Below are 27,990 nucleotides of genomic sequence, written 5' to 3'. Positions count from 1 at the left end.
CGCGCTTTATAGAGCCTGATTGATTCATTGATTTATTTACATAATTCCAGCAGCTCTAACCAATGTTGGACCAGAGCTTTGGGCAATCTAGCACTGCCAGTTGGGCCAGCTTGAAAGGGCCAGTGTGTAGACCATTTATTTCAGTCCTGTTGGTTGTGATAGGATAAAAACAAACCACCTCATGCCCTTGTCTCTCAAAACCGACTCATCTAATCAACTTGAACAATGACTGGCTGAAAGCATACAAATAAGGATAAGCCTTTAAGAGTAAACTATAGGAGTGGTGAAAGTGTGTCAAGTGATAACACGTAATCTACCCAGTGTTCTCACATCATACATGCATGAGCTACGGCTTCTATAACATGCCCTGTTAAATCAGACAGAGAACTGATAAAACATTAATGTGCTCACTGGGGTAATTTTACCAAATTCTTGAAGTAGCAAGAGTGAGATCACACAATCTTTGACACCAAGATGTCAGGAAACAGAGGAAGCACCATTTTCTGACCTTTGACCTTTAATACATTCCAAGAATTGAAGTTTGAGCAGCCTTAATCCTCAAGAAAAGAAAGGAAACCGATGCAAAAATCCTGGAGTCATTGTAAACTAGTTCGTAATAATCACAATTTTCACAGAAGAAGATGATGGCAGGGAGGAAGACATAATGAGGGTAGAGGAGTCACAGTAGTAAGCCCTTGTCCTCTCTAAAGGCCTTCAGTGCCTGCTGGCATGGTCATCACTTCCTGACAGAGACCAAGATGTGCAAACAAAAGACCCCTTGGCGTCGTCCTTGTGATGCTCAGGTTTCACCAGCTGCATTAAAACGTTTGAAACCTTGGGAGTAGAGTCATTTTCTGGTAGGTAGGGGGTGCATCCAGCCATATGCTTAGCCTTGAAAGCCCCACGTTTCCCTTCTGCTTGACTCTGTGAGATTTTAGAGTAGTTAACTTACTATGTTTATTAAATTTCTTTAGTGTCGCAACATTTATTTATGTCATGCAATTGCTAGGATGCGGGGGCATGGGGCCTGTGAATGTTGTCAGTGAGAAAGTGCTGGTAATTCTCTTTCTGTAGTTGTTTGATACTCAGCTTTCAGGGGCGAGGGTGATCTGACAGTTTCTGGAGCACATGGGTTGCCCAATGATGTCCACACTGTGTGTACCCACAGACGACCTCTTATAGGGCCAGATGTAGGTAGGCTAATACCGGTCGGTAACGGCCGAAATCGTCCGTTACCGACCGGTAATAGACTTTTCCTATGTAGGGGGAACATTTACCGATTCAGTAAATAACAAATCGGTATTTACCGATTCGGTATTTACCGAATCATCATTTGCCGATTCGGTATTTACTGAATCATCATTTGCCGATTCGGTATTTACCGAATCATCATTTACCGGATCGGTAAATGAAATGTAGGTAGCACTTCAAACAGTGCTTCTGGGCTAAAAGGATTCGTTATTTACCACCAACTATTAGTTGGTGGTAAATAACAAATTCCTCTGTAAATGCAAATATGTGCATTTACACCTGTGCCATATGACAGACATACATGCCCTTAGGGCATGTGTGTGTGCCACAATGTGCACACCACCACTAATCAGGGGTGCAACAGGGTGTCAAAGTGACACTCTGCCACCCTTGACTTTTTCCCTATTTTACCAAATCGGTATTTACCGATTCGGTAATTGACATTCATTCCTATGGGCCTCCAGGCCCATAGGAATGAATGGCAATTACCGAATCTGTAAATACCGATTCGGTAATTACCGAATCTTAACGATTCGGTCATTTTTACCGAATTTTTATCTACATTGCAATTACAGTTTCGAAAATACCGAATCGATAAAATTTGGTATTTTCAAATCGGTAATTTACAATTACCTACATCTAGCCCAAAGTTCGGTGTAGATGCTCTTGTAAAATCGTGCTGCCTATTGTGACATTGCTAATGCCCTGATTAAGACACTGGGAGTAAATTCTGATTCATCTGCAAAGATCAGAAATCTGAATTCTGTGTCAGGCAATAAAGCCCACCGGCAGTAGTTACCAGGCGCTGTAATTCCTCAAGCCCTGCAATTTTCCTCTGACAAATTCTGTCTGGTCAAACCTACTAAAATGTATTAGCTACAAATGCCTGGAAAAGAGCCTAAACTTGCATGATTTTGGCCAAAACTCAGAACAGGAGACCCCAACTGACTCTATAAATGTATCGCCCTGCGATATTGGTATTTATGGGGTATGGTACACCTTACTCTAACAGGGCCCAACCTGTTTACTTTCACGATACTGTATGTGCACAATCTGGATACACAGAAAGGCAACTGCAGTTCCATGTTTCCAGGCTGTGCTGTCTGTTACACTCGCTCCCACCCATAGCAGAATTGATTTATACTGGTCTACAGTATCCCAGGTACGGATGTTAGCTTTTCGGTTGCACTAGCTTACTATATTTATGCTTAAATTAATTCTCACCATTATTTATTTATTTTGTGCAGGTCTGATTTTTTGATGGTCTTCGTGCCCACACCTGGACTCATCAGATGGGTGTTCCTTTTGAAAAATGTACAACTTGTTGAAATCTTACATGCTTCCCCTGTGCAAGAGCGCAAACTGACCTACACAGTTTGCCTATCTGAAATGTGTTTACACCAGTGAATGAATTTTGACACATTTCTGAATTTTCGCAGGTGCGACCTTTTCCCAAGGCAGGCTGGTCCGTGAGGGAAATGCCTTACAGGAGATATTTCCTTCTGGAACCAGTCTCCAGAAACTATTTTGGGTATGCTCTTGAAAGCAGTTCCACACAAGATGCTGACAAGTGAGTTTTGCAAAATGTCTGCATAATTTTTACAAAGTGTCACTAAAAATGTGTTTCCACCTCTTATCTATGCCTCCTATGCCTACTATAAAGTAGGAGAACTCTACATAAGTTGTGTAGGTGCATAGAGAAGTTGAGGAGGGATGGATTTACTGATAGGGATCGCAAAGAACACGAAGCTGTTGTTAATTGATGTATTCAGGTGTTAAGCTGGTATATGCATGGAGAAGTGCTTGCTCCGACAGTGTTGATGTGTTAAGATTGTACAACACCATAACAGTACTGCCACTGAATATGCAGCATTATAGAGAAAGTTAAAATGAACTTTTATGTTGCTGCATAATTCAGTCAGCCCTGATGTATAATTTAGTCCTTTATTACAGAAAAATGCTATCATGATTTTCTATATGGCTCGCCATTCAGTCTATGGGCATAAACATCCTTGCATTACAAAGGGATGCATTCTGACATCCCTTTGTCTTTTAGAAGCTGTCCTTATGCATTATTTCTCGTCACCCCCAGCTGTAATTAGTTTCACTCTGGAGGCTGTGGCATCTTCACTCCTGAAGAGAGTGGGAACTCTTCCACGCACTCTACATTCATTCTCTGCCAGCCTTTCAAAGAGCTCTGAACACTTGGCTCTTAAGCAGGGCTTAATTAAAAAACAAAAGTGCGGTAGCCCACAGTTTTTCTTAGAAGCCCGCTGCTGGGGCTTCCGAATGCTGGGGCTTTGGACTAACGAGGCGGCTTGATCTTCATTCCATCTCATGCCTCTCTTTTTCACCACCCTCCACTTCTCGTCTCTTTATCTCACTCTTGCAGGTTAGAGTTGATTCCTGCTGGCTTCCTTCATCACTGCCTTTTTTAATGTTTCTCTTCATCCTTCTTTCTTGTCTGTCTCAAAGTCTGATGATGCAAAATAGGTCTTGGTCGCCCTGATTGAGTGCGGGTGCCCACCACCGGTGCAAACTGAGCTCTCCTTTTTGGAGGCAACTGTTACTCGTCTTTCTTGATTTACGCCTAAGTCTGCGTCAAAACCCTGTCTGTGGATGCTCGCTCAAACAAAAAGCTGATTAACATAAATTGACGTAGCATTAGTTTACGATGAGCCAAATAGTTTGTTCAGCGAGTGGTATCCACCATTGAAAGTCAGACGTGTTTAGAAAAAGACGTGGAAGGACTGCTGACGTCAACGCAGAAGAAGGGCTTCCTGTGGTCAACTTCCCCTGTCCAGGACCCGTGTACGTCGGATGCATTGATTGGCTGTGTTCTGTGTGCATGTACGTATGTACGTATATATGGCATTTCTATAGTGCAAACCTAGCCAAAAGGCAGCAGGTCCTCGTACAAGGTCAGACATAAGTCATCAAGTGAGAGAACCTGGAGCTAGGCTGAGGATAGTTAATGCTTTTCTCCTCAGGGTTCTGAGAGGTATTACAGCGGCGGCAGGTGCAGGTAAGCGTGACAGGGCAGAGGAAGTCGACAGATGACGCAATAGGGAAAATTACAGTGGCGGCCCGTGGAGGGAGTGCTGTGGGGAGGCTGGGCGGGGGAGGAGCAGGGTGGGGGGTAGTAAACTATGGAATACGGCCCAACAGAGGTAAGTAAACAAATAAATAAATAAAACGAAGTTCATTGCTCGTGCTGCATTGCGAAATCCTATTCCGTCGTCTGTTGATTTCCCCCCGCCCGCTTACCTGCATGGGCCACGACAGTGTTATTAATGAGAACTCAAGCTTCGCTCTCAATGTCTAGTTGATGTCCTTCAGAACTCTTCCGTGTAGACGGCCCCTCACACACCGGGCTCATATGCCACCAAACCTACACACTATGCCCCTGCTTGGAGCCTGTCTTTACTGAAACATAGTCACTAAACACCTCCTCACACTGTGACCCAGCTCTTGACACTGAACCCGTGAACTGTCCCTGTTTTTACTTTTCTGATTTTTCAGACCACTACTTGTATTCATTCTACAATATTTCACTCTCTAATTGTCCATTTTATAATATTCTATTGAATGTTTATTAACTGCTAACTTTTATGGTTTCCTTATTTTTTAAAATTACAATCTGACTTATTTTCTTTTTAACTGTTTTAAATCTTTGTTGTAACCTTTTATGATCCATAGTGATCGAAATAAAGATTGTAAATGAAAAATGAACAATATTTCAATCATTTTAATTAATAATGCTGCAGGGACAAAGCTGTGCTAAAAGGTTCCACGGCCCATCCTACTGAGGAATGGAGAAAATTATTTATATGAACTGTCTCTTATTGAAGAAAATAGATATTAAACATGAAGCAATGAAAAGTATGCTCCTTTAGTTGATTAAAAAAAAATACATGAAGACGTTATTGGCGAATACTAACTTTACTATAACAGTATTAACATGTTTTACATAACACTTATGCAGTTTGTAAATGTTTGAAAACAACATCTATTAATATGACTCATTTTAATGGTTCTCAGTTTATCCACCTCATTGGAATGTAAGTCTGAGTTTGCCACAGTAGCGTTTAACCCCTTCGATGCTGATGACGAGCTCAGCTTGTCATCAGCCACGGGGGGCGTGTGCGGATGATGAGCTGAGCTCGTCATCTAACGCGGCTTTTAGAAAAAAGCTGCGTAGCGTGAAAATAACCGCCGCAGCGATGCGGTTAAACTCGTGGCGTGCAAATCACAGTAGGCGTCAGTATCGACGTTTCACTCACTGAGTCATCTTGTTTTCTCCTTTTCAATTTGTGGAGGCAACGTCATGATAAATTTAATATATTGATTAACAATTATTAGTGAATCGTCATTGAGTGATCTTTCGCCTTGGTAATCTCTTTTTAGACTCTCACCGAAACAGTCGTGAGAAAGCTTGCTTTTCGTTTAGGGATTAAGATTTAAAAATATTCGCCTATCGAGAATGATCCATGTTGGCATGTTTTTAGAGTTGAATGCCCCCTTATAATGCTGGGAGGATAAAGGATGCTTCGGTAACCGGGGCAACCAGGCCATGTTGGAGCCTGGAGAATGGGCGGTTTGGAAAAGTGTTTGTTATACGAAAACTATAGATGCTGAGCTAAAAGGTTCAGCAGTGCAAATTTCGGAGAAAAAAAAAATCAAACAAATAAACAAAAAAACACATCCCAAAAAATGAAATTAATTTCTCATTAATGTGGAAGAGACTAGGCAGAAGTAAGTTTTAATTTGTTTTTAAATATAAATCAGTAAATCACTATTATTTTCAAGCTTTATATGTTAGTCTTAAAATATTGTGAATGCAGGCTGAGGCAAAATTGCTACATTAAAAAGAAATTCAGATGGCTTTACTGAAATGATTATTCAGACGCCAACTGTGAGCACCTGCAGAATCTCAAAACATGAACAAATGTCTGCTATTTTCAGCTGGAAAGGTGGCTGCTCAAAAAGGGAGAGGAAGCAGGCATGAATGCCCACCCCAAACAGGCCGGGTTTTTATTCTGTGAGTTTTAAGTACCACTGCTTCATTTGGAGGTTGCAGTGCTGGGCTCCAATACACATTTTTGGGAAACAGGGTTTATTTCTGTTCATTATAATATGAGCCAAAACAAGAGTGAAAGGCTGAAATGGACATAGAAAGAGGAAATGTCAGTGTGGATAACAGTGCCAAAGGGAGAAAGTGGAGATGAAAAACAATCTGCAAGTACGAGATTTGGGGCCCGATGTAGGTGGCCAATACCGGTCGGGAACGGCCGAATTCGGCCGTTTCCGACCGGTATTTGGCCTTTTGAGATGTAGGGGACCTTTTTTTGTACGATTCGGTATTTTACCAATTCGGTAAAATTACCGAATTTGAAAAATACCGAATCGGTAAGTTTACCGAGTTTTAAAATTCGGGATGTAGGTGGGACTACTTTCAGTCCAACAGGCCCTTCAGATTCGGTATTTTAACACCCAATCCAATTGGGTGTTAAAATACCGAATCCAGGTGTGCATGCACATGTGTGCATGCACACCTATGCCATGTGACAGACAGACATGCCCTTAGGGCATGTCTGTGTGCCACATGGCACACAAGCCAGTATTGGGGGTGCTAGAGGGTGTCAAAGTGACACCCCCTGCACCCTTGCAGAAATCGGTAATTACCGAATCGGTAAATACCGATTCGGTAATGCACATTGATTCCTATGGGCTTCAAGGCCCATAGGAATCAATGGGGGATACCGATTCGGTATTTACAGAATCGGTAAATACCGAATCTTACAGATTCGGTATTTACCGATTCTGAAATACCCACATCCCCCCCCCCCCTCCAATTTACCACTTCTTAAATACCGAATCGGTATGATTCGGTATTTAAGAAGTGGTAAATTGGAGTTTACCTACATCGGGCCCAAAGAGACAAGAAGTGTAGATGGTGGAAGAAAGAGGCATAAAGATGAAACAAGACCATGCAGCGTCAGAATTTGGCAACCCAGACATTTGGCAGTGTTGGGATCACTAGAAAAAGTTTAGACTCCCGCCTTTATCTTTTTATTTCTTAACACACTAAGCAAAGTTAATTACCTTCTTTAAAAGAGTTGGAACTCTCTAATTAGATGTAGACTCTCCAACGGTCGAGTTCTGGAGCAATCTGTCTGGGCCCAAGGAGCGACCCAGGGCTGGATTGAGCAAAGCAGCAAACGCCTGCAACTGGAAAGCATAGCTGCCAACTTACATGGTGCCACCGTGTGACACACGATATCGGCTCCCTTCAAACGGTCTCCCGATGAAGAGCCAATATCACACGGTAGAAGGGAAAATGAGCTAAAAACCACTGCAAACTGTTTTTCCAGCTCGTGTTCCGATGCTTTGAACTGCCGACGTCCGTTAAAGGGTGTGAAAACAACCCACATCATCGGCACCAGCCTCAGCAAGCTTTTTTATTTTTTGTAGGAGGGTGCTTGGGGGCAGGTGGGGTTCAGAATCCCTCCTAGGTACTTATCAGATCGAGACCCCGCCCCTCTACAAGGCCTCACCTCCTTCTCTCACTGATGAGACTGTTCTTCAAGTCGGCAGGTATGGGAAAGACATTCACCTTTACAAAAACAGCCCTCAGAGCTTTAAGTGGAATAAAAAAACTAAGGGGTCTCTCAAAGGGGCATGGTGATGTAATTAAGGGTGGGGTTTAAAAATATACAAGGAAAAAATCTGTGCTTAGCATAGCGTGATGCCTGACTGTAGCCACGGCCGGCAGTGGGAGTACCTGCTGGGCGGTGACGTGGGGAGGGGGAGGGGCAGGGTGGGGGGTAGTAATGTATGGATTACAGAGTTTTACAGGTAAGTACCGGCCCAGAGGGGATCAGGTCACTTGGTTATGGAACTCCCCCCCCCCGAACTTTTAGGGCAACCCTCACTTGCTCTGTTTCGCAAAGCATTAAAAACCTGGCTCTTCTCTAAAGTATACCTGTAATAGCATACACCAGTGGATTACATATTGGACGACCTGCTTGGCACCTTGATGCCCTCGAGCTAAGTTGCGCGGTAAAAGACTCCCTTCATTCATTCATTCGAGTAAACATTTAAATAAATAAAACAAATTTCATTGCACGCACTGCATCGCATTTGGGGATGCAGTGCACTCAACGAAATTCGTTTTATTTATTTAAATGTTTACTAACCTGGAGAGCTCCGTAATCCATACATTACTACCCCTCACCCTGCCCCTCCCCACGTCACCGCCCTGCAGGTACTCCCACTGCCGGCCGCGGCTGCCTGACTGGTATTTTGCTGCTTCTGTCATTGCATAGAGATATACACTGAAACAAGTAACAATACATCCGCAACAAGTCAGGGCTATTGGCTTTGCCAATGGTTGGTGGTTGTGTAAGATAAATAAGCAACAACTATGGCTTCGTTGTATAGAATATTGAAAATTCTTCAGTTCTGAAATGAATTGACTGTGAATGAAATATGACGAGTCTCTTTCACATTACCTCAAAGGCAGTGAATGGTGATCCTGTTGCAGAGTTAAGGTTTTTTTTTCATCCTGAGGATGAGGGCAAAAATGGAGAGCCCGATAGAGACCAGTCTCAGCACCTGCTTTTTAGAACTGCCGGTGATGAGCACCGGCAAGACCCGACCCACTTAAAGCCCTAAAAATGAGGGCTCCCAGCCACGCTTCTCGGTAAGATATTTTCTGACTTCATGGATTTTCCCACTTGTGCGTGCCTTTACTACTGAATAAACATATTAACTCCCACCTAAACTCGTGTGTACTCACAAATCAAGGTATCATCACCCCAAAGGTGAAGGTGTCGATTGCACCGTTTAATTAAAAGACGAGGGCGAGGCTAAGTTCAGGAAATAAGAAAAACACCTCATCTCCACACCCTCCAAACAAAAAAGAAAAGACTGTAAATGAACGAGAAAAAATATGGTATAAAAGCAGCAACAGCTGCACTGCATAACCACATTCAGACTGTGACACCCAAAAAATATAAAATGTGATGGAAAGCATGTTTAACTAACCCGCCCAAACAGAAACAAACACTCATAAAGCGATTCACAGTGAAAAGGGGAGTAGAGACACAGAAACGAGCGAATAACAGTATTTACTCGAGCCAAACAAGCACGAAAAATACAAGGGACTCGGGAATATTGCCAACGAATGACCGCCCAAATCAAAGAGCAGTGCACGGTTAAATGAAAACCTCCTGGAACATTACTTCCATTGCTATTGAAGCAACATGTTGATGTACACCTGCACACGAACTGCATAAAAGCACAGATGCCAGCCATCGTCACCAACCCACGCCCTGAGGCTTGCACGAAGGAGAGAGCTGTGCATAGGTCCAGGGCAGACAACCTGCCAAGACAGCTCAACCTCACTGACAAACAACTGAAACTGCACACAGAAGACATCAGGAAGAGAAGGGGCGAAGACACAGGGGGGGGGGGGGGGCTCATTTAAAGGTCAACAGTGTGACTGCATGACCATGAGGGTCCACAGAGGTTACAAAGGGGTTTGCGAAATTCACCTTAATTTCATGTGACAAATTTACACCAAACAGCGCAAAATTATGCAAAACTGGCATTTTGTGCTATATTTTAGTGCAACATTTATCCTTGGGTCCCTTTTAGACGCAAGAATGCGTATTGAGCTCAAAAGAAGTGAAAAAAAGTGATGTGCACAGCAACCTCTCGAATTTGCTTATTCGAATTTGTTCATTCGCCTTTTCCCCATGATCCATAAATAGGATGTTACAAGGCCTCGGGAGAAATTTCCGTTAGGCTGGCGCAATCCGGTGTAATTTCTGCCATTTCATGTTCTTGTTTCTCAAAATTCAGGAAATTAAACCATTATGCCACATTGCGTAATTTCAAGTCAGTTCGATTCGAGCCAGTAGCTTAGCTAAACCTTTTGTTGCCCGTGGCAGTCCCTGTGCTTGCCACCCCGCGGCAGGTCCCGTGCTTGCCACCCCGCGGCAGCTCCATGTAAGAGAGCCACAGGTAAGAGCTGGAGGGGAGGCCGCCGCCCCCACAACTCGTGCCGCCCACCCCCCCTTGCTATGCCACTAGTTTCAGCCCCTTTATCTCACTCTTGCAGATTTCTGCTTTCTCCCATGTGATGATTTGAAGTCTTTCTCCTCCACCATCTTTCCGGTTGCTGCGTTTTTCTTCCTCTTGCACTAGGTAAATATCTGATGCGAATAAATAAGTGCCAGCCCCCAAAAATATGTGCTAGGGGTCCCCACTGTCAGTGACCAGCTCAAATTAAGCAATTGCTCAGTGGCGTAGCAGGGAGAAGGGGGGCAGGAGCCAAACGCAGGAACAGTATTACTGTTCTAAGTTAATTCTTTCTGTGTTTTTTTTACCTTTGCATTTCTGACTGTTTTCTGCTTTTCTTTGCTATGTTCCTTTTGCTTCTTCTTGTTTTTTATTCCTTTTGTTTTGTTATTATAATAAGGGAGATGTGTTGTATCTTCTCCTTTAATGGTGTACATTCCTTGCTAAGAATGCAACTAGGTCGTTGGGTTGGAATGTGATGTGGGGGAGTTGGATGAGTTGTAACTTGGTCATGGACTGAACGACTTGCCTCCCTGTTGGGTGTTAATAAACTACTTAATACTCTTTTATTGAGTGTTCATCTTTACATTAAGTTGCCACCCCTCTTACCTGTGGCCGTCACAGGGTGGCAAAGCTCTGACCGCCACAGGCGGTCAAAGGTCTAACCAAGCCATTGCGACTGCCCACATCAGTCCACATAAAAACACATCACAAGTCAGGCTAGGTGAAGCTGCTATGGGCACTGAGATACGCTGGCACTGGCCCCCCCAAAGAGAACAACAGAAAAGTAAATGGGCATAGTGCAACCATCTGTCTCTAAGGCACTATGGCAAGTCACATGATGCAGCTGTTGTCACCACCTTTAGTGTGTGCACCCATACAAAGTTCCACGTACAGGAAATATGTCCTACTCTAGTTGTGTTCACAGACACACACAACCAGCTCCTCTGTAGACTTCTGTAACCACTGATGACTCCCCCACTACCTCTGCCAAGGAGTGTGACTCAATTTAAATAGGATGAATGTTAATGCAGGACGGTGATCACTTCCAAAGATTTTAGTGTGATGATTGTAGTGGAATAATAACACTAAAATTGGTAACTTTTTCAAGGTTTTTTAGGTGGAAATCTATAATTTAATCTGTGATTTATGAGAAGCAGGATTTTGTTGGATGGCTCATGCAAGTGCGACTCTATCATTTTGTGTAAAAATGCTGAATGTTCCTGTGCATATTTTAATAATGTGAATCAGTATTACAGCCTTAAAAAAGCAACACAGAAAGCCTCAGCAGGCATATGGCCTGTTCAGCTGTTGCGATGAAGATGTCTATGGATTATTGTGAAACAAATGAAAAGTTTGAAGAAAACAAGAAAGTGATACTTGGACTGTTCAGCCATGGTATTGATGCCTCAAAATTTTGTTTTCAGCATTCAGGTACACTTGTGTCTCCGCCCTGATCTTGGTGTTGTTGCTGGTGTAACTTCACGCTGTCTGAAACTCATGCCGTTGTACACACCCCGGTTGCATTCTGCTCCCTGTTGACTTGCATTGATCATGCAAATCGTGGTGCCGGCATGCAACTGCACTCTATGTATGCACGTATGTAAATGCTACTTCTATAGTGCGTACCTTGTCAAATGTCAGCCGAGTGCTGGACGGGGTCGCTATCATCGATATCTCTTTTTGTGTGACAAGAGGCAACTTGTGTCTAGCCCAATCACCGGTCTCGCTTTGGCATGCCTGTTGGCCATCGCTCTCTGGTTTGTGGTGTTGTGGCATCACCCGGCACATCAAATCTCTTAGCAAGAATATCACTTATACGTGAATTAGTAGTGCCCGTGACATTAAAGCCTGTCCCTTGACCTCTGCCATCTCCATCGCCCACAATGCCATTATTCACCTCGTGCATGATATCCTGCTCCCACGCCTGCAGTCAATCAGCTCGAAATTTGCTAATTCTAGGTCTCAGTATCAGATTTGCTTAGTTCTAAGCCAGTTTGTATGCTTTTTCCTCTGCCGTTTGGTGGCCATAAAGAATTTGTAAGCTTGACTTCTTGCGGGAACCTCGAATGATCTACTTGGATCCTGGTCCCAGGTACATTCTGCTTTTGGGATCGGATGGAACTCATGGACGAAGATGCACATCTGGGTCAGCGAAGATGATAAAAATATAACGGCGTGGCAACATGCAATAAACAAATAAATTATGAAATGGTCCAGGGTAGAGTTGCCGAGATGCATTCTAATAACTGAAGTCAGTCATAGTCGGCTTCACTTTGTGAGCTTGACGTGACGTGTGGCAGGACGTAGGAGGCAGCTCTGGAAAAAAAAGCTTACGCCTTCTTCTCGACTAGCTCCATGCTGTTGAATTGTCGCTGTCACTGGAGGACGTGTCTGCAAGCGGATGAGCAAAGCGTGCCAGATTTTTCTCTCTTGCATTGCTGTTCCATCATCCCACTCAGGCTGGAAGTCCCATGCATCTGCCCCCCCCCCCAGGACACATTTCATTCAAAATGTGTTCACTATGCCCACATACAATGTCCAGATGTCCTACCTTCAGGTTTCACTCTGAGAGCCTAGGTCGTTCTTCCCCACAGTCAGCATCTATTGATTAAATAATACTAAGAAACATGACGTTTGCTTTTCCGATTGGGCGCTTCTTGCATGTGCTGCGCTGCAAGGAATTAGCGAGAACCTATACCAGTACCGTGGTGAAGCCCTCAACCCAACCCTCCGCACCCTTGCCCTCAGATGTTATGCTGGGAACAGTATTACACATTTCAGTCAAATCCATCAGAGTCTGGGCACCCTGGCTGCAGGTGAGGGCACTCTGTAAGGCCACAGTAGGAGGAGAAGCGGGGAGTTAAGTGATGTCATTTTATTTTACCTTCTTTACACTGCTGAAAAGCAATGGGGTGACACACCTCCGACTCAGCAGATGAGCCGCCACTGCAGCCCTGCCAATTCCTATACTCGCACAAACTCGCTCTTTCCATCCATCCATTCTCCTACTCTACATCTCTCCTGTCTTTCTTCTCCCTCTCTGATCACTTTCCGTCTGTCTTCCCCTTCCTCTGTCTCATGAAGCCTCCCATGCCTGCTGCAATTAACCTCAGGGGGCCTGGGGCAAGTGACAGAGCCACGAGGAGTGGCACTGGGCATTCAAAACAGGTATCCAGGGCCTCCAGCCCACCAGGGAAATACCCGGTGGAATAAAAGGCCACTCCGGCCCTGACTTAGGGTAAGGGCCCACATGCAAACTGGATTCTTAGACCCCCCTCAACAAAACTCCCTGAGATACGCCTGTCACTGTATTGTAGCATTTATACAGTGCCTCATATCCCATTGTGGGCCGCCGAAGAGCAACAGCAGACGGATAGCAATTAGCAAGCAGTAGTGTGGGGTAACTGAATGCATAGTTGACTGACTGTCGTACATCATGGCAACAACACAACTTTTATCATTATCAGTGAACTATTTCGCTACTTTAGTAGTCATCATCTTGTCTTCAACACGTTTGATTTTGTTGTACATATTTCGTCATAACTTAAATTCCTTAAAATGTATTTACCTAGGGTGGTCCTGGTGCGAAAGATGGCGCAGCTCTTCTCCGAAGGCTGACAGACGCTTTTCACACCGACACATCCGTTGTAACCAGAACACGCCTTACACTGAAGAGTGCTCCCTGCAGAAGTTCAAAAGAAAGAAATCGTTAACATCTACAAATAGAATCTGTGAAGTAGAAAGCTTTTCGGCAGCTCTGCACGTGGGTCCATGAAGCCCACTGCTGAGCAAGAACACGTGCTGTCACTTACTGCCGCCAAACAGTACAAGTAGGTGCCCAACGCTGATGTACCGTCCATCACACTGAGACAACAGACCCTTAACCCCTTCGGTGCTGATGACGGCCCCCAGCCATCATGCATTACGGTGCTCGTGTGCTGATGCCGGCTGGGGGCCGTCATGAACCCGCCCACTTTGAAAAAAGCCGCACAGGCGCAGAATCGCGGCCGCACCCAAGGGGTTAAAATAGCTGATCTACCTGACCATTTGAGAGTCCCTCCGCCTGTTGATGGAGTTTTCCAAACCACCTTGTATGTGGAAATGAGGCCCTTCAAAGCGACCTGGAGGTACGCACTTCAAGTTTTTTTTTTTTATTGCAGATTTATATAGCGCAAATTCGCCCCGAAGGTATTGGAGCGTATTACATACGCACCGGTTACCTTACACAAGCACACATTCAGGCACAGGGAGATTAAGTGATTTACCCAGAATCATAGGATGTGGACGCAACCCGAGGCTCGAACCTTGGTTTCCAGCACCAAAGTCAGCATTCTAGCCGACGGACCACATCCTCTTCCATGTATGTGGAGGTGGGCACTTTCAAGAAACCTGTACCTGCAGATGCGGCACTTCTAACCTCCCTGTACCCGGAGGTGGGGCACTTCAAGCCTCCATGTGCGTGGAAGTGAGGTCCTTCAAAGCGACCTGGAGGTGGGCACTTCAAGCTTCCATGTATGAGGAGGTGGGCACTTTCAAGAAACCTGTACCTGCAGATGCGGCACTTCTAACCTCCCTGTACCTGGAGGTGGGGCACTTCAAGCCTTCATGCACGTGGAAGTGAAGCCCTGCAAAGCGACCTGGAGGTGGGCACTTCAAGCTTCCATGTATGAGGAGGTGGGCACTTTCAAGAAACCTGTACCTGCAGATGCGGCACTTCTAACCTCCCTGTACCTGGAGGTGAGGCACTTCAAGCCTCCATGCGCGTGGAAGTGAGGTCATTCAGAGCGACCTGGAGGTGGGCACTTCAAACCTCCATGCAACTGGAGGTAAAACCCTTCTAACAACAAGCATCTGGAGGTGGGGCACTTCGAGCCTGTCTGCATGTGGAGGTGAGGGACTTCAAGCCTCCATGTATGTGGAAGTGAGGCCCTTCAAAGCGACCTGGAGGTGGGCACTTCAAGCTTCCATGTATGAGGAGGTGGGCACTTTCAAGAAACCTGTACGTGCAGATGCGGCACTTCTAACCTCCCTGTACCTGGAGGTGGGGCACTTCAAGCCTTTATGCACGTGGAAGTGAAGCCCTGCAAAGCGACCTGGAGGTGGGCACTTCAAGCTTCCATGTATGAGGAGGTGGGCACTTTCAAGAAACCTGTACCTGCAGATGCGGCACTTCTAACCTCCCTGTACCTGGAGGTGAGGCACTTCAAGCCTCCATGCGCGTGGAAGTGAGGTCATTCAGAGCGACCTGGAGGTGGGCACTTCAAACCTCCATGCAACTGGAGGTAAAACCCTTCTAACAACAAGCATCTGGAGGTGGGGCACTTCGAGCCTGTCTGCTTGTGGAGGTGAGGGACTTCAAGCCTCCATGTATGTGGAGGTGGAAACTTTAAAGCAACCTGCACCTGCAGATGGTACACTTTAAACCTCCCTGCGCATGGAGGTAAAACCCTTCAAACAACAAGCATCTGGAGGTGGGGCACTTTGAGCCTCTCTGCATGTGGAGGTGAGGCACTTCATAGCAACTTGCACCTGCAGGTGGTACACTTCAAACCTCCCTGCACCTAGAGATAAAACCCTTCAAACAACATGCACCTGGATGTGGGGCACCTCAACCTGCATGTGGAGGTGAGGCACTTCAAGCCTCCATGTATGTGGCAGTGGGGTACTTCAAAGCAACCTGAAATTTAAGCAGAGGCTTCAAAACCCCTTCCCGGTGAGGTGGGGCATTTCCAACCTCACTGCATGTTGAGATGGGGCCCTTCAAAGCGCATGCACCTCGAGGGGGCCCACTTCCAAACCTTGCAGCGCCTGCAGGTGAGGCTCTACAAACCTCTGTGCCTGGAGGTGGGACCCTTCCAACCCTTCTGCACCGATAGGTGGGTCCCTTTGAAACCTCAGGTGAAACCTTCAAACCTTCCTGTACCTTGTGGTGGTGACCTTAAACCCTTTCTGCACCAGGAGGTGAGGCATTCATACCTTTCTGCACCTGGAGATGGGGCCCCTATACCCTCTGCACCTGGCGGTGGGACCCATCAAAGCAACATGCGCCTTGAGATGGTCTCCTTCGAATGCTTGCTTCACCTGGAGGTGGGGCCCTACTAACCTTCATACATGTGGATAAGGGTCCCTTTGACTCGCTCACCCGCTAATAGTAAGATGCATGTCAATTCCCTCACCCCGAGGTAGGGTCCTTTCAATTTCCATTCAGCCAGATCTGGACACTTTAAATCCTTTTCCATCAAGTGGCAAGACCCTTAGAATCCCTAATCACATGTCGGTGAGACCTTTGCATTCTGGTGGAGGACACTGAAAATCTTGATAGTTATGTATCCAACTGGATCTGAATGGGCTTGGGTGACATTTTGATTATAATAGCATAATTCGTGGAATTCTGTGTTATGCTTGTTATGTGAAATGCCTGAAATTAAGCTATTGCACCACATTTTTAAGCTACATTCATATTAAAATTGTAGCGCCAGAGATCAGAAATTAAGTGAATGGCCAGATCCCACCTGTCACCCATGTTACTTGTGTTTTTTAGCAATTTAGTTTAGCACAAAATGCATCCTCGTGCCTCAAAAGCAAATTCCGCAAATGTCCTGCACTCCAATCTCTTATATGTCTGCATCTGCATATATACCCCCCAGAAGTGAGCGAGCCTGGTCAAAAACCAACCACCCACTTGCAACAGAGTTCCAACCATGCACAGAAAATGGCTGTCATTTCACAAGCGCACGTGTCAAGACTTTCTTAATTACTGATATACCCTCAGGTTACAATTGAGGACTTCAGAAGCCCTGAGCCTTATAGAAGCAGGTTTAAAAAGGTTAAAAATAGTTCCTCAAAACCTGGGCCCATCTTCCGAGCTAAAGTGGTGAGGATGCTGCGGTTATTTTTCTACTTTCCTTTTATAGGACTGTACACGTCAAACGTGAAAGCAAGCGCAGGGCGACATTCCCAAATATAGTACCAAGAGCTGGGTTAATTATGTCTGCGAGCACATCTGCTCGTGTTAACACCTCTGATGTGTGCTCACTAGAAGCCGCGCGCGTTCTCACTGAATAAAGCGTGCAGCTGGCGAAGACGCGCTCGAAGAAACGTTGACGCAGTTAATTCTGTCTCGACCTGGAAACCACAAGCTTTAAGGTCGAACGGTGTCGGGCTGTATATGTCAAGGAACCGACGGGCTGTATATGTCAAGGAACCGACTATAAACTCACAAGCTTAGGGCCTGAAGTCCAAACTCAGAGGCCAAGGCCTGGCTTAGTTTGTACTGCTTGTTGCAGGGAGTGTGCACCTGCAGCCATTTTGGACAAGCACGTCCTCTTTCATAACGCGACAGACAGTAAAATAGAGAGATATACACACAAATATGTAAATATATATAAAATGTAAGTCCTGTAAGGAAATCACTCTTATTGCCTTGTTTTTCCCCCAAAAAATATTTGGTGTCACATACAAAGGAGGCACCTGGAAATGTTGGAGCAAGGTAAACCCTTGTCACAGTAATCACCTCCTTCAGAGACTGGGATTTTGAGATAAGTGAGTTTTGGGGATTCAGGGAGAACTCTTCCAAGGATGCCAAAGTACAGGCCAAGCACTCTCTTTGCCCAGGCTGTGCCAAGGTAAGTGGTCTCCAGCTCTTCACTTTAACCATATGGCATTGTACCATATTGGTTATTTTCGTGCACCACAAGTGCCAGTTGTGCAGCTTCTAGGCGCAGTTATGTAAGTGAGGTTGGAAATAGGTAGAATTGAAGATAAGCACACTGTAACATCGATAGATAATGACATTGACATTAATGATAAAAAGTGAACAGCTTAGCACCTAAAACGGCAAAAAGGTATTCTCTCTGAGTAGCAAGGGAGTTACATTTGAATTAGAGGGGGAAAAGATAAGTGTAAAAATTCAAAGAAAAAGCCACAGGTGGAACGGCAGAGAAGTATATTGATTTGTTCATGTTTGTCGCTTGAGCAGGAGTTACTTCAGGTTTTTTGGTCAGTCTATGATCCTAGTTTGAAAATTCCTGGTAACCAGGTTCAGTTGGGGCGCTCTACTGAGTTTGGGGTATTATCAAAGCAACTGACTAAAATAACGAGAGTGCTTCCAAGGGAGAGGGAAGGGGTGGTTACCAGACAGCCCCAATAGTCCACAAAAGATGAGGACCCTATAAAGTCACATTTTTGGTCCTCCCTGAGCACCTATATTATAAATTGAAAGTCAAAATTGTGTCATAAGTAAACACTATTCAATAATCCATGATAGATACAGACACATGAAACATTGTTCAATTTGTAATCTTAATCAACACAACAAACACTTGATTTCAATATATCCTTAAATAATTGATTATATGCTATAGTCCATTCTTCATGTCCATTAGTTTTGCAATCAGTGATCCAAAGTCAAAACAGATTTTCTTTAAATCAGTAAAAGACCCAAACGCAGCCAGTATTCCAAAAGTAGATCTTCTTTAATTCCATGAAAAGCAAAGCGCAGCCAAACACAGCCAACATGTGTTTCGTCAAGCACTTGTATGTGCTTATTGACTTCCTCAGGGCTGCAACCCAAGACATCAAAAGACATATATCAATCAAAGTTATAGAAAAACAATATTTCTATGTATCATAAACATCTCCATGAGAGGCTTTATAAATCTAAGAAAATCATAGGAGATGTAAGAAAAAGCCATCCGAAAAACGTGATTATAGTATAAAGAGAAAAATGGACCAGAAAGTAAAGTACGACGCCAAGATGTTAAGGTCACCATTGTGCACAACTCCAACCAAAAGGAAAAAAAGGTTTTGAGTAATAAGCTGTATTCACCTGTTAATATAATCACTATATTTTGAAAGTCAGCAATATATCTATTCACAGTATTTGTCTCTATAAAACATAAGAAACATCCAAAAGGTTATTCCACAACAGAGTATAGTAGCTATACACTTCATTATAAATCAACTCACTTCTAATGGGGTCTAGGATTTGGATATATTATTAGATAAGTTATATCCATTGTATCTATCACTAGTATAACCATAATATTAAATGACTTGAATATAAGGGAACCTCCAACATTGATTATTTCAAGGTTAATCAAATGTTTGAACAAATACTAGAGTCATTGTACCCACAAAGGTAAAGTTCCTAATATAACTTTGACCTCTCACCACTATTTTAGTCAATGGACAGTGTCAAATATGCAAGCTCCTATTCTTCGTGCTACACATAAATTCGGCAACCTCAAATAATATCTGCATTAAAAAAACATGGTAAATAAATAGGATTGTGGTTTAGAGTCTCCAATGAACCACGAGCTTCCGAATAAGAGTCTCTCACCTTGAATATGATATGAACACAATAACACGATATTCCGTTTTCCTATTCTCCAAATCAAAATAAGGCTCAAGTCCTCACAAATTTCTATCTAATATAAGAAAATAGACAAATAATCAAGGATCATTATCGTCATTCAAGAACTTACGAATAATAGTCAAACAAGCTATTCTCCATATCTCACCTCAAGTGTCACAATCTCTACATATCCAAGAGTGCGTGATCTAAAAAGTTAAAATTATACCATAAATACATGTTAGCGTACGTGGATTTAAAGTCTAACTTTCATAGAATATCGTTCCCGTATGCGTCCTCACCTTGATCAGTCACTCGTCCCATTCGAACCCGTAGCTCGCGTACACCGCGGTCGCCATCTTAGCACTCGTTTAAATGAGTAAACTTAGCAGGCGCCATCTTGGAATGGCTTGTAACCTTGAAAAATACTATCCATAATCAGTAATAGGGGATAGTTAAATAATATATCCCGAAATTATCATCGTAAAACTTGACACTACTAATTTTATCAAATTGAAAAAATATACATATCAGTTGAACCTGCCATCCATAAAGACGCTAACGATCGAAGTCCCCTCTCTATATCTATATACCATATTAAAGATATCTAATATCCTGTGTAGTTAGAACAGTAATCAGTGTAATTGTTAGAAATAAGCAGAGCACTTAGGTTATAAGAAAACTGCCTGTAGTGCAAAGTCTCGATGAATGAAGAAAAAAGAAGGAAAAAACAACAATTAAAATAAATTAAGACCACGTATCTGAGCACCCTATTCAAACCAATGGGGGGTCTCTAACTCCCGACCTACAGCATCCCGAAGCATCACTAATACTGTGAGCTATAGTTCAGCTCCTAACAGCAGTCCTAACTAGGTAAGGTACAATGTACCATATTAACATATCCTGATCAAATAGAGCAAATCCCCTGTGCAATTACCAAACTATGACCCCAGTCGAAGAGTAGTAGATCGTTTCAAAAGGTAACAAAGAAGGTCTGTCCAAATATAAATAATTAGTAAGAAGAGGAAAAACAAAAGGGAAAGTGAGAAAGACACACATCAATAAGTTTTCAGAGTCCCAACAACTGATATCTACTATAAGTAAAACAAAAGCAAAATCTATAATGCAATTATGTAAACTGAATATTCACATTAGTGAACAGTTCATTAATAGAGACTACATATTGTCTATAACTACAGATACAGAAATGAGCTTATCATATGATTTAGTATGAGGCTGAGTAACACATTTAACAATTTAAATACATACCCACGTATTTTTCACATGATTACAGTGAAAGACATCAACATAACATATAGGTGACTATTGTCCCAAATAATACTGCAATTCTGAATCCAAGTTCAAACCCTGTTCTACTGCCCTCAATCTCATAATCCACATACATTCCCTACGTCTTAATTGTAGGGTTCTGTTACTACACCTCTTATCAAGTTTCACACAATCAATACCATGATATCTAAATTTATGAATATGTGAGTCTTCTCGGGTTTGTATCAATTGAGCTGCAATGGGATTTCTGGTATCGCCATTCTCAAGTGCATGACAATGCTCCACCCTTCTGTCTTTTAGTCTGCGGATAGTACTTCCCACATTAATTTTGGAGCAGGAACAGATAATTACATACACAACAAAAGTCGTATCACAGTTAATAAATGTGTTGATCTTGTAATCCCCCATATTGTTGTAATTGAATTCACTTATTCTCCTCACTGCCCATCTACAGGAGCTACAATTTCCACAACAAAAAAATCCATGCGGTTGTTTACTCAACCAATTTGTCTTAACTGCCCCTTTGGGATAACTAGGGCTTACTATATTCGATAAGGTAGTCCCTTTCCTAAATGAGATACTTGGTTTCTCCTTCAGAAACAGAGAGATATCTACATCACTTTTCAATAAGTGCCAATATTTATTTAGTATCCCAAAAAATCTCTGATTACCTTAACCATAATTGGTGAACAATCTCACGATTTTCTTTGTCTCATCAATACGATGAGAACTCGACTTTGGTTTGAGGGTATCTTCCCTCCGTAGTTTTCTCTGGCATCATTTATGACCCTCTCAGAATACCCCCAGGCCTTAAACCTCATTGTGATGTCAAACAGATTCTCCTCAAAATCTCGTTGTTCAGAACAATTTCTGCGTGCTCTTAGCATTTCCCCGTAGGAAATAGCATTAATCTAACTCATCGGGTGACAGCTCTTTGCATATAGTAATGCATTACAACTATTTTTTTTACGATACATCCTACTAGAGAGTCTACCTTCTTCAATAAATAATTCAACATCCAGAAATACAAGACGTTCCTTACTGACCTCAGTGGTAAATCTCATGTTCACCTGATTAGTATTCAAGTAGTCAAAAAACTCCTTTAATTCCACAACAGTACCTCTCCAAATAAGGAGGCAATCATCGATGAAACGTCCCCAATAATATAGGTGATCAATCCATCTACTCTTTGGCATCTAGGCATGAAACTCCACTACAGCTGCCAATCGTGGCTAAGGGGGTTTAAAAATGCGGCACTTGCTTCCCGTTATTTAAATAAAAAATAGGACAAATTACATGAATTTTTTTGTTTGTTTTATAAAGCATGAACTTTACTAGACCCGAAGGTATCAGAGCGCTTTACATGAGCACCAGTTACGTCACACAAGAACAAATTCATTTTTGGTAGGCAAGGGGAGATTAAATGATTTGCCCAGAATCACAGGATGTTGAGCATCCATGCCCAGGATGGAATGTGATGCCCCACCTCCGAGGTTGAACGCTCTAGCCGTTAGGTCACACCTGCTCCTCTGAAATTGGCATGTTCTATTTTTTTAAACTGAGAACTGAAGAATCTAAAAAAATTAGGCTTATTTTTTTTTAACATTTTAACTCCCCCCCACTCCCCTCCCCTCCCCCCCCTTCCTCCCCTCCCCCCCCCCTTCCTCCCCTCCCCTCCCCTCCCCACCCCTCCCCTCCAATTCGATAGCAGAGCTGCTAGTGCTATGCAGCCTGGGCATTTGGCACCCCAAAATTCGATAGGCTAGATGTGAGCTTCTGAACTAAATTTTGGACTCAGACACTTATTCTTTCACAAATTAAGCACTGTAAAAATTGGATCTACACAAGAATTGTAATTTAACAGAATTGCAATGTCTGTAATCTGACAGAAAGCTCCGCTGACTAAGATGATAAACGGTGTAGGAAGGACAGCTATGCTGCTGCCTGAGACGTACATTTTTAATATCTCTCTATCAAGAGGAATATCTTTGCTGTCAGTTTTGTTTATTAAACCGCAATGCTGCCTCAAGCCCGAGACCGTAAACTAGATTTTAACTTTTCAATGGTAAAATTCATATTATTGTAGTTTTGTAATGTTTCAACTTCAGTTGTCGCGCACGTATTTACTATAATAGTGTAATAATGGCAAGCAATCAAACAAAAGAGCTATGTGCTAGTGTAAACTATATTAACCGAGGGATAACTCTGCTTTCTGGGCCTGAGACTGCACATCATCAGGTCTGAGGGGTAGCCCTGCTTGCTAATTATTCTTGTGCGTGCAGGTGGTGGAGGTAGATGGGTTGTAGGGGAGAGGCTACTTCAGAGGGACGAACTTTCGAGACGTTTTGAGAGCTCTTGAGTTGGAATCCTGGCAAGGCTGATGCAGCCATTCATCCTAAAAGGGTGGGTAAACTGACTAACCGAAAGGGCTGTGCTTTTATTTTAAGGGTTGTTGGCTCCTTGCCAATCATGCACGTAGTTAAAAAAAACCACAGGAAACACATTTAAAGTTTAAAGGAAGAGTGCGCAATTACCAAATACACCAGACGGAGAAGAGAAGAAAAAACAAATAAAATAAAACCGCAAACGAATAATCGGCGAATAAATGAAGGATACATGTGAGGGTTTACATAATAGTTCATATGCCCAATAATATAATCCAATTATAGGCTATTATTAATATCTGCCTATGATAACGCGTAGAAGCGGCGGAATTAAGCGCCATATAAAAATGAGCTTCTGTTATTGCAGCTTCATGGCCCCGCATAAGACAGTGCAGGAGCAGTGGCGAGACTTACCTCCGGACACCAGCGAGGAGATGAGGCAGAGGTAGATGAAAGTCCTCATGGCGGCGGCAGGTGCGGTGCAACACACGCTTTGTCAGGTGCCTCCGGATTCCAACCGTTTTATTTAAAGAAGGTGGGTCCAGGAATAGAGGTTTCCCTCGGAGGGTGGAGTTCTTTGGGTGCCGCTGTTACGTTCAACATGACTACACCCGCCTGGGGCCTAATCTCCGACCCTTTGTAATCCTGGCTTCCAATAATTGTTTCCTCGATGTGTCGTCTGTAAATAGAACTGAAACAGGTTTTGAGACAGTCACGCCAGGCCCCATAAAGTGACGTCTCAGACCATCCCTACTGGGGTTGACATCTGACTTGACGTCCGCAGATGTTCGCATCTGGAGGGGTGTGGCGAGGCAGGTGTGTAGGTAGTGACGTAACTGAAATGTTGAGAAAGCGACTTCAAGGTGCACAGACGGGACTATTCGATCCCCCTGAAATGCCTTTTGAGAGACATATAGATTCAGTCGGACTGAGACCGGAAATAGGCCCAGGTACCAAAAGGACTGGAACGGAAATAGGACCAGGTACCAAACAGACTGGGCCCGTAAATAGCCTCGGGTACCCCAAAAAAAGAGGTCCCCATTGGCGAATGACGGCCTCACGTGAAAGAAAGGCACAGACTAGTTTGTCCCTGGTGGAATTCGAGCCTTAAACAGGACATGGGTGGGGATAGGTTGTTTAGAGGGGAAGGGGTGGGACAGCGATTTTACATATAAGGGTCCGGCGAGGCGTAAACGGCCTCTTCCGGACCTGTGCATCACCAGTTTAGGGGGTAGAGAGGTAAAGAGTTAATTTGTCCACCCACCGACCCTACTGGATGAGAGGTTTGAAGGAGTGGGAGAATTACATAAGGTTGCAGTTTTTCATATGCCAATATTAGGATGGGTTGCAGGCTTGGCAGGAGGGGCGGAAGTCTTGGGGGTGAAAGAACACATGCAGGCTCTTACTTACACAGGGGGGTGGGGGAACAGGGCGCAGGAGGAAAAACCGGGGGTGGTACCTTGTCGGATAAGGATGGAATGAGAAAGGATGTTTGGTTGTTGAAAGTGATGTGAGAAGTGATTGGATGTGGGATGTTAGGGTATCGTTGTCTTAGGTTATAAGTTGACTTTAATGATTACTATAGTTATTGATATGCAACCATGTCCTAATAAATTGGCCTTTCACACTAGTCATGGGCCATGGAGTGTTTATTGAAGCACGATCAGAGAGCTAAAAAAGTGCCCCACATTTGAAAATCGGAGCAGTTTTGAACTTGTAAAAGGCGCGCTGTAGGTGTTTTGCGAGGTATGGGGCCCGGTTCCAGGATTTGGGATCTGGGAGGGCCATGAAAAAGCACGGGTGGGCCATAACCAGGGCTTTAAGTGGGATGAAAAAACTGGGGGGTCTCTCAAAGGGGCGTGGCCAGTGTAATTAGGGGCATGGCTTTAAAACACTTGCGCTAAAAATCTGTGTTTAGCATAGTGTGCCGCCCGACTTGTATTTTGCTGTTTCTGTCATTGCATCCAGATATGTGATACAACAAGTATATCATACCTACAACAAGTAAGGACTATTGGCTTTGTCAATGGGTATTAGTTGCATAAGATAAATAAACTGCAACTATGGCTTGTTAAATATAATATTAAAAAAGCTTCAACTTAAAGGCCCGGTGGTCTCTATCTGGCTGTTTTGCGCCGGGCACTTTTTTCCAGACTGCAGTGACAGCAAACTGCTGTCACTGCAGTCCGGGAAAAAAACGGACCGTCTGTGGCAGGGCTCAAAACAGAGCCCAATAGAGACCCGTTTCGAGGCCCCCTTAAAAAAACTGCTGGTGCTCAGACCCCTTGAGACCCGGCCCACTTAAAGCCCTGGCCATAACGATGAATTGGGTTATCCAGAGACTCCCAGGTGTCTGAGAGCTGGGTCTATACGTGCTGGATGGTCTTGAACGGATGATCTGCCCACCATTATTATTGCCAGGTTCTGTCTGCTGGTTTAAACTGTGCATTACTAGCGGTTTAAACCTTTGGGCTTGATATTTTTGCTCTCCACCTCACCCTCCTTTCCCTCTATCTCACCTTCCTCTCTCCTGAATTCCTCCTCCTTTGTCTTCACTTCACCCTGCTGTCCCACTCACCACACCCTTAACTTCCTTCTACCTCACTCTCTGCACATCATTCTACTGTCTCTCCACCTTATCCACCTGTTCCCGTGCTGTGCCCTTCTCTTTCTCCACTTTACTCATATTTCTCTTACCTCACCCTCCTCTCTTTCCCCTTATCCTACTGTCTCTCCTGGCCTCACCATCCTCTCACTGTGCATTATCTTACTCTTAGTACACTTTCCCCTTTTCCACTGCATCCTTCTCTCTCCATCTCACCCTTCTCTCTGCCTCCCCTTCGCTTTCTTCCTCCCCCTCTTCTCCGTCCCTCCCCCTCCTCTCACCCTTGCCCACCCTCCTCTGTCTCTCCAGCTCGCTCTCCTTCTCTACTTCTCACGCCCTCCTTCTTTGCTCACTCTCCTCCCTTCTGCCTACTCCCTCTCGCCCTTATGTCTGTCTGCTTCACACTTCCCTCTCTCCACCTCACCCTTCTCTCTATCAGTTTAGGGCCAGAGAGGTATATACACCAAGCACAGGGGTTTGAGGCTATAGGATATTGCACCTATCCACTAGTGTCACAGTAGTATTCTTAATTTTTAGGTGCTATGGACAGGAGATCCAGACCCCTAGGTCTCCCTGGGACTAAAAAGTCTCAAACATACAAAATTCAACACAATGTCCAGCACTCTACGAAAGTGTAAAGGATCTATTTCTATACAGTATAATAAACAAGAAAAAACAATGTTCTTTATGAAAACTGCATCATATAGTCACAGCATTATATTCAGGCAATCCAGGTGAATCAAGAGTCTTCAGTGGTAGAGTAATGAATTCTTTATTCGGATCAAAAAGTGCATGGATTCTATCCTCGTAAAAACAATGTTGTAGCCGGTGCCTACGCGTTTCGTCCAAAAGGACTTCTTCAGGGCTACAAGTAATACATATATACAAATTAATTACCATTTTTACATATATACATACAATGATTACACAATCAACTTTTGCTATCAAACACATTTTTTTAAAAAAGAAGAAACAATTTTTATATCTACACTATTTACACATATTACATTTATTCTACTTATTAAGGTCAAAAACAACTCCACTGAAGATCGTTTTTCTTTTGATATTTCTCAATGGTTCTCATGGTTTTCATTTGGGACTAAGAGCGTTTCTTACACATGTTCTATCCATATGAACATTGACATTTATCACGGATTTTTTGAAATGGTGGGAGAAACAAAAATTGTTGTCAGGGCTAGAGTAAGCAAAGAGAACAGCATTTGGGCAAGGATTGTACTAGAATAGCTGCAAAAAGACACAATTTCAGTAAGTATTATTTCTTCTGGGCAGGCACACACCTTTAAATAAGTGTCGTGTCTCCCCAGAAGAAAAAGCACAAAGTATTTTTTTATTATTTTCTTTCTCTCGGGTCTTCAAAAAAATTTTCAGCATGCTATGTCTCTGTGAGTATCTTATTTTCCATACATTTGGAACATACCTAGAATTTCTATTTCTAGCAAATGGAGGAAATGTCTATAGTCAGTCTTACCAGGTAAGTCACTGTCTTTATTCAATCTGCCGTATCATCTAGGTTGTTATCAGCGAGTTGTTTTCTCAGCAGGCTTACACAAGCATTGTGTTAAGTGTCTAAGAGAGATATATTTACAATTTATTAAAAGAAGTCCCTCATTGAATAAGAGAGGGTGATACACACATAAGTGAAAGATTCTCATTCACTGTTTATTATTACATATATAGTCATCACCTGTCACACTGCATATAGGCCTACCTTGTAAAAAAGTATTATCTTTTGGTTGGGAATCCCTTGTCTTTTAGAAGCGTCTCGTGATGTCTTTGGTAAAGATCACAGCTGAGCCGGGTTATAGTAGGTCCAACTCACTATTTAAAAATAAAGTGACATTTACTTTATTTGGTTTAATTTTGTAAATCATAAGTTGTGAGCCACAGTATTACTTGCAGTGTCCCTACAGATGTATATTGGTAGAGCCACCATTTTTGATTTGCAGGGTTTCTATTAATTTATTTAAGAGAGAGCCATGTATACTGTATTTAAGGTT

General features: G+C 43.5%; 1 protein-coding gene across 1 annotated transcript in view; it reads right to left on the bottom strand.

Moving 5' to 3' along the window:
* LOC147692237 (uncharacterized) overlaps window positions 1-23,845 on the bottom strand; it is a 32,406-nt gene extending 8,561 nt beyond the window's left edge. Inside the window, exons 1-2 of the mRNA XM_086938499.1 lie at window positions 23,782-23,845; window positions 13,910-14,023 (exon numbers count right to left, since the gene is read on the bottom strand). Coding sequence (XP_086794625.1) covers window positions 13,910-14,023; window positions 23,782-23,830 — 163 coding nt within the window. The 5' untranslated portion in view covers window positions 23,831-23,845. The remainder of the gene's footprint in view (window positions 1-13,909; window positions 14,024-23,781) is intronic.
* Window positions 23,846-27,990: the final 4,145 nt, after the last annotated feature.

This window comes from Lissotriton vulgaris, chromosome 9 (assembly GCF_964263255.1).
Source record: "Lissotriton vulgaris chromosome 9, aLisVul1.2, whole genome shotgun sequence".
In the NCBI taxonomy this organism is placed as follows: Eukaryota; Metazoa; Chordata; class Amphibia; order Caudata; family Salamandridae; genus Lissotriton; species Lissotriton vulgaris.
The sequence above is the reverse complement of the archived record's forward strand: the minus strand, read 5'-3'. Positions and strand labels throughout refer to the sequence as shown.